The sequence below is a fragment of the Microtus ochrogaster genome, unplaced genomic scaffold (genome assembly GCF_000317375.1).
Source record: "Microtus ochrogaster isolate Prairie Vole_2 unplaced genomic scaffold, MicOch1.0 UNK45, whole genome shotgun sequence".
Taxonomy (NCBI): domain Eukaryota; kingdom Metazoa; phylum Chordata; class Mammalia; order Rodentia; family Cricetidae; genus Microtus; species Microtus ochrogaster.
The window spans coordinates 647,240-655,349 of record NW_004949143.1 but is presented as its reverse complement, the minus strand read 5'-3'; the positions used below and the strand labels follow the sequence as shown (position 1 = coordinate 655,349).

At 37.1% G+C, this 8,110-nt stretch overlaps 1 protein-coding gene across 2 annotated transcripts in view; it reads right to left on the bottom strand.

Moving 5' to 3' along the window:
- The window catches only part of Gabra3 (gamma-aminobutyric acid type A receptor alpha3 subunit), a 271,578-nt gene that overhangs the window by 108,680 nt on the left and 154,788 nt on the right, over positions 1-8,110 (bottom strand). For both annotated transcript variants that reach the window (XM_013354470.2, XM_005369171.3), the window contains exon 4: positions 5,110-5,177. In XM_013354470.2, coding sequence (XP_013209924.1) covers positions 5,110-5,177 — 68 coding nt within the window. The remainder of the gene's footprint in view (positions 1-5,109; positions 5,178-8,110) is intronic.

Genomic DNA, 8,110 nt, shown 5'->3' with positions numbered 1-8,110 from the left:
TGGGAGGAGTGGGAGGCTGGGAGGAGGCAGAAATTTTTTTTTCTTTCTTAATAAAAAAAAATGGCTCTTATGTAATAACTGATAGTAGTTACCTTAATTACAATTAAATGTATCAAAAAGAATAGCTTTCAGTATTTGGTACAGAGGACTTTTAACCTGTATCTATAATGGCTATTTTCAAAAATATGATGTATTTTAAGAATATTCCTATTAATCCACTTAATAATTTTAAAGTTAGGCTACATAAATCTATTCTCCAGAAGTTTTGACTCTGGAGAAAAATCAGATAGTAACTGTTTGCTTCTTTAGTATCCCACAACCTTTGGCCAAAAACAATCTAGAAATACAATCAATTACTTCCTCATCAAGCCCTTGCATATTTTCTAAGGATGATTGCCTCTAGATTGCCAAATGAATCCTATTGTTTTGGGCGGCATTTCAATCAAATATTCTAGGGAATAAGCCTAAGTTTGCCTCCTGGGAAAGACACTTAATACTTTTCTACATGGGGCTTCAACTCTCCAACCACGCCACATCAAAGCAAGCAAGCACCAGAAAAATCTTTCAAGGTTCGTGCTTATTTAGTAGAATATGGGGTTCAACATACATGACATGAATTAGTAAAGATCTTGCCATTTTTCCAATTTTGAGCACCTTCTCCATTTCCTTTCTCTCTGTCATTCTCTATGTAGAAAAGCTAATCCATAGCACTATTTCAGTGGTACATGGCTCTTAAAAATGTTCTTCCAAGCATTTGCATGTGGCCTGGATAACCATGTTCCACAAATCCCAGTAGATAGCTGATCATAAACTCCTATGAAGAAACTCGTGAATAGAGACCCATTTTGTGATTGCATCTGGAAATACTACTAGACAATGAGATGACAGGAAATTGACTTCCTAAAAGGCATTCAAAATAGGCCAATCCCCTGTGTACCCAGGTCTGTAGTAAAGAAGGATCTCAAGTGGACATAATCTTTTTCTAATGCTAGAAAGGAACAGATTTCAAGTTTACCAATAACAGTAAAGTCACCCTTCCCTGAACTATTATTTCTTTTATAATTGATGCTTTTTTCTGTGTGATATTTAAATTTTTTGATAACTTTACATAATTTCCTTAATATTTGTCACAACAGAATATGTTACCTGAATATATTATCAAGAGTTATGACTATAATGTTCATTATGGATTTTCAGTCATTTTTGGTACTCTTTCTTTTTCCCTTTAAGATAGGTGATCAGTTCTATGACTGTAAAATAATACATGTGATTGCATAATACTGCATTATTTTACTTGCATCATTACTTGGCTGCCTATTGTACTTCCTAGGAAGTTTCTCGGTTGAAGATTTACAGCTGGCACTTGCTACGTTTCAGCAGTCAAAGTATCATTCATGATAGGATAATACGTAGAACTGACATCTAAACTTTCCTACTTAACAATCCCTCAACCCCCATGATATACATTGCAATTCAAATGATGTTAACAATAATAATTGGGGAATGAGAGGCTACCAATTTAGGGGGAGTGCATGGAAGGCACTGGAAGGGATTGGGAGGGGTGAGGAAAGGAAAGAAAAGGTAATAGTGATGAAACTATATTTTATTAAAATGTATAAAAATTAAGAAAGAAAACATTACACAAACCACCAACAACAGCAACTTAAAACAAAAGATCTTGCAATAGCGTAGGGAATTTTTCCATATGCAAAGATATAGCTTTCATTATTAAGGGATGGACATCTCAGTCTGAAAGTACATTTTCACTAAATCTTTTTTTAACCATCCTGTCTGTTACCGCCACTTCTCTACCACCTTTCTTTATATGTAATCAAGAAAATGGCCTAAAAACTCCTAAAAGTAGAGAGTTCCGGAAAGGCACAGGGTCTCATTTCACTCAAATTGCGACAAGGTCTCTTGTTGACTCATAGTGTTGATATTATTATTGAAGGGATGTGCATTATTTCACTCCACTTATTGCAGAGTTATCATGACCTGTTCAATCATGATGTCTATAAAATCCCTATTATATCCACTTTCCAACTCATTTATTGTACTCCAAATTAAATTTCACGACTTTCATGTACTCTATTGTCAGGCATGCTTTTGTTGCAACTCATCACCAAAGTCTGACTGTGTGGGATCAGCTGTTGCACACTCCCAAGAACACTGAGAGAAAACCTTTTAAAAGCAAGAGCAATGTGTTTCTCACTCAGATGAACTACAGTCTTAAGAAGGAATGGGAGTACTGCTCAAAGAACATGAAATGCATTTGACCCAGTATTTCCTCCTGACCAGGAAAGATTCACGCATTCTATTGCTTTAACTTAACTCCATGGAAGAAATATAAACAAACAAGTGAAATAATCAAACTTTGAAAAGAGAAAGAGACAACATCTAGATTCTCAGAGATGTCTCCAGAGCCCCTGCATACACACTGGTGGGGAAGCCAGGTGAAGAGACTATGTGCATGCTTCATTGGTATCTCTGGGTTCGAGTACCTGTTTGCATGTGTCATGTATTAGACTATTTTTAAGACAGAGCTTCAGCTATGTGCATCTATGTGTGTTTGGTGTTATGTGTACATTTTTCTGAATGTATTTACAGGTGATAATGAATGAGTGGCACTGAGAAAATGTGGTGTGTGTGTGTGTGTGTGTGTTGTGTGCTAAGAGAAAAGAATGTGTTATATTTTCTCTTTAATGTTAATTTTTCTTTAGGCTGAGAGATAGAAAGTTTAGTAGTGAGTGTTTGGTATAAAGCAGGGAGACATGAGTTCAGATCCTTAGCACCCACATAAAAAGCTGGCCATGACCAACTAAGAACAGACATACATAAATGTCAATGGTCATATCAGAGGAGCAGCAGATAGCAGTTGACTGGGGATAGGCAAGGCTCCAAGACCACAGACTTCAGAATGTCTTTTGCTTCTCCTGTTCCTTTCCATGTTTGCTGCTGCCATCTTTCTCTGGTATCTGGTATCTGGTATAGTATGAAAGGGTGTGGGGAGAGCCACTGTCTGTAATATAGTGTGTTTATGTCATAGAAATATCCCATTCTACTGGGAAGTTTTACCTGTGGAGTATTATGAAGATGATTTCCTCCTAAGCTGGACTATTTAACTGAAGTAATGATTTTGTACAATAATAGTGTTAGTTTAAATAAGATTTTGATGATTGAAGTTTTTTAACAAATATAGTAAGGGATTATGAAAGAGGTTAGTTTAGTGGGGAAATTAACATAGGCAAAGGTAGGATAAAATGTTACTCCTGTCTCTGATAAAGCAGAGGCTGCAGAGGATAAAAAATAAAACAAGGAAGTGTCACACAGCTAGAACACATGAGTTTCTATTGAGGATCCACAATTGAATGGGGGATGTGTTCACAGGTTTTGGATGGCATCAGAGATGAAATGGAGCCTTAAAATAACTTCAACTTAAATTAGATGTTTTGATAATAGCTTTAATATGAAAAACCCTTTAAAACAATTGAAAGTTCACAAAACACATAGGGCCAAAAATATAAAGCAGCCCAATTTTTAGTAGATGACATACTTTCCTTGCTAGTATTGGTCAGTGATCAAAAATGATGATTAATTCCTTGTACCTATTTCTGCCCTCAATCTTCTGATACAAAAAACCATTGATGAGTGGGTATGCACCCTAAAGATTTAAAGTAGAGCTGATTGCTTTTCATATATAAACGTCTAGGTTTGAGAATCCTTTAAGATTCCCTTTCAAGATAAATAATAAAGTGATTGATTCTTTCTTTGTAAATATAGTATGCAGCCTGCCAGCAAAAGAAATGACTGAGAAAAATACCCTGCTTGCTCACATTCTGTTAATCTATAACAAGTTGCTTAGATGTAAATGTGTGTCCTTGAGATCACTTTGTTTTAATCATGTAAGGAAGATGAAAAACATGTTTTACCTGGATTTATTATAATCATTGACTTGAAAAATAGATGTAACCACATTGTAATTTTTCTATTACCTGAAAGATTTGCTGGGATATATAAGCTCTAAGGGAAAGAATAAAGATAGAGTTAGAAGGAAAAAAAATCAAGAATGAGAGAAGGAAATCACCAGGAAAATAAGTAATATAGAATACAGAAGAAGAATTAAAAAGAAAGTCATCAAGAGAGTGTGTGAGTGTCTTTTACCTTATACCCTCAGATAAAAACTCTGTGGATTTCTCTTTGAACCCTCTGTTGCTGGAGGCTGGTCCCCCCCCCCCAGAAGCAAAACAAAAGATATCAAAATAGTGCATAAAGAACATTGATTTAAACATATTTTATGAAATATTAAGATTTTCATTCCTTGTCTGTTGTAGTAGTGCTTAACTGTCATTCAACATTCATGAAGCAGAAAATTGAGAATTATCATGAGTTCAAGGTCAACCTGATCTACACGATGAGTTCTGGTCCAGCCAGAGATATAAAAAAGTATTCAGTCTCAAAGATCAACTCAAAAATTTATTCTCAGTAGAAAACAATGGCTTCTTTTTTCTCTATATGAAAAAATATACCCCAATATCTGGTATGTAGACATTCATTAGTGGAGGAGAGGCAATCTTTGCAGGTAGCTCTTTAGTACCACTGTTATGCTGCCTCTGCCCTATTGCTAGTACTTGTATCTTTTCCACTTTCCCACATCTATAAAAGGACCAGCATTTAAAAGTGATTTAGATACAAGCACTGAAATATTTGGTCCATCCATTACCTCAGTTAATGGAGACCAATCACAAGGAACAGCCTTCCAGGATAGCATTACTGGCTATTTGAGCAACAGTAGTAATTACTATACTGCTCTTTTCAAATGAACAAATAGGTAAAGTGCAAGAAAAGTGTGCAGGGGCAGATAACTGCAGATACAGAACTAAGCCAAATTTTAAAGATGTGGAGTAGAAGAGACAGGTGTGGCTATGCACAGTTTATGGAAACAGGTGAAGGGGGTATGGAAAAAAGAAACGTGTCCAAAAATATGATAGTAAGGATTTCATGAGAAAAGATATCTCTTTAGAACACAAATCAGCGCTCTACTATGGAAAATGACTATTTTCACTTGTTGAACTATTTTTTTTCTTTTCCTATTTCAGGAAATATACTTACCATGTCAGTGTCTGACACAGGGCCAAAACTGGTCACATAGATATCTGTCTTCACTTCAGTCACTGCATCTGAGTGAAATAAAGTAGGAAAAAAAGTGTCATGAATAGCACATGAACCAGTGCTTCCTTAGGTCAAAAAGTGCGATGAAAAAAAAAAGTGTGATGTAGATGTACTCCAAACTGTACCCAGCTTGGTATTTCTGAGAAGGAACATCTAACATTGTCACAAACCCTACCCTCAAAAATAAAACCCTACTTCACATATGCTCTTCCTTCACAGAATACAAGAATCCTTTTAGATAATGCTGAAAATTACAGTGGAATTCCAAACGTCAAAACTTAGAGGAAGCTGTTAAAGACACCTGATATTTATACCTGCTGACTTCTAACAAAGGCTTACACTTACCCATGGTAGCTTAAACTAGTAAAACCTAATGCTCTTCTATAGGATAGTCGGATCCCCACTTCCTGAAAAACTGAACCAGGGAGGGGCATAGTAAATGGTCCCAGAGATAGTAAGTTGTTGGAACAAATAATATCTAATATTAGACCCTCTATGCCATGGTGAGCATAGAGACAATACATATTGATGTGCTGCTGCCACCAGACTGGGATGAACAGTCTAGGATGTTGAGCCCAAGGAGGACAACTGACCAGCCATTGAAGCCTATCCATAATGGACTTTGTTAATAACAGAGAAACTATTATTTGGAGTTAGATGATGTCACATAATACATATACATCAGTTTTTCCTGATTATAATATCTGGTTCCTTGTCTGCATTCCCATCTAAATCCAGACCTGCTAGTGGGCACCAATTATAGTGATATTTTGTTTGTGTTGTAACAAGTAAAGCTTGCCTGGAGATGAGAGTACAGAGTCAAATCACTAGTTAGCTACAGAGGCCAGGCAATGGTAGCACATACCTTTAATCCTAGCACTCGGGAGACAGAGGTAGATGGAGCTCTGTGAGTTCAAGGTTACCCTGAGCTACACAAGATCAAACCTGTCTAAAGGAGAAACAGAGCTCACACAAAGGTAATCCCAGCACTTGGCATCCTATATCTTTAATCTCAGCACTAGGGAGGTGGAGACAGGAGTGATATGGCTGGGCAGAGAGAGGAATATAAGACAGTGGGAGACAGGAGCACAGATGCAGTCTGAGGTTTCATAGAGACAGCATTCAGTCTGAGTATTCATAGAGACAGGGACTTCCTTGTCCCGTCTGAGCATTGGTAGAGAGGTAAGAACTTTCTAGTTCTTTTGCTTCTTGGATCTTTCGTCTTTTGCCCCTGATAGCCGACTCCAGGTTATTATTAAGACCAATTAGAATTCATGCTACAATCACGCATATGTCATTTTTTAATTCATAATTCATTTATTTTCTTTGTTTTTGTTTGTTTTTTTTTTTTGGTTTTTTGTTTGTTTGTTTGAAACACATATTCTCTGCATAGACCTGACTGTCATGGAACTTGCTCTGCAGGCCAGGCTGGCCTCAATTCACAGATCCACGTGCCTCTGCCTCCTGAGTGCTAAAATTAAAGGAGTTTGCCACCACCAGCCCATAATGTCCTTTGGGCTATTTGTTTAATTTTTATTTTTGAGACAGAGTTTCTCTGTGCAGCACTAGCTATTCTGGAACTACCTCTATAAACAAGGATAGCCTCAAACACAGAGATCCACCTGCCTCTGCCTCTCAAGTGCTGAGATTAATGTGATACCATGTCTGGCTGACTACAATTGATGTCTTATCCCTGTATCCTCATTGTATAGAATAGGGGACTATTACTGAATATTTTTTCATATTAATGGATAAATCTCATGACATATTTGACAAGTTAATAATAATACAATTGTCTATGCAGCCACAGAAAAGTATCATGAACCAGGTCATTTATAAACAGTTCAAGTATATGACTCATTATTCTGAAGGCTAAGAAGTCCAACATCAAAGTTCCAGTATATTTATTTGATATCTAGTGAGAGTCTATACTACAGAGATAATACCTTTTGTATACTTAGATAATAGAAGGAATTAGAGAACTGGCTGGAAATACTTTTATAGAATCACTATTCCCATTGAAAGTCTACTTAATCAACTCCAAATTCTCTGCACCCTGATGTTGTCCCATTGGTGATTAAATGTCAACAAACAAATTTTAGAGACACACAAACATTCAAAGCACAACAAATGATCAAAACATGATGTTTCAACCTTACTGAACTTTTCTTATGTCTCTGTCAGTTCTGTTCATGTTATTGAAGCCCAATCAGACAATTGATCTGGGAATCCCTCTGCATGCTGTGATTACGATTAATGAATAAAGAAACTGTTTTGGACCTATAGCATGGTAGAACAGAGGTAGGAGGAGAAAACTAAAGTGAATGCTGGGAGGAAGAAGGCAGAGTCAGAGAGACACCATATAGCACTGCTGGAGACAGATGCCAGAACTTTACCTGGTAAGCCACTGCCATGTGGCAATACATAGATTAATGGATGGGTTAAATTAAGATGTAAGAGTTAGCCAATAAGAAGCTAGAGCTAATGGGCCAAGCAGTGATTTAATTAATATAGTTTCTGTGTGATTATTTCAGGGCTAAGCAGCCAGGACCAACAAGAAGCCCCCTCCTTCACCAGACAATCCATACTAGCTTGTCTCAAACACAAAGAACAAACCAGTATAACCCACGGCAGCTCAGTCAAACCCACTCAACCTACTAAAATCCTCTGAATTGAAGTAACTAAAGTCCCACCCAAATCTAACATACCTGACACTGTAGAGGAAACAAGGGCCTTATACTCACAAAAAAAGAACTAAAAGAATCAGGAAAGTTAATCACACAGGGGTGTCCCTTTAGTGGAGGAGACAAAATCAAATAACTGCATTCCAGTTTGGATGCTCAACTTACTCAACCTGGATGGAGGTGGGCGGTCCTTGGACTTCCCACAGGTCAGGGAGCCCTGATGGCTCTTTGGGCTGATGGGGGAGAGGGACTTGATC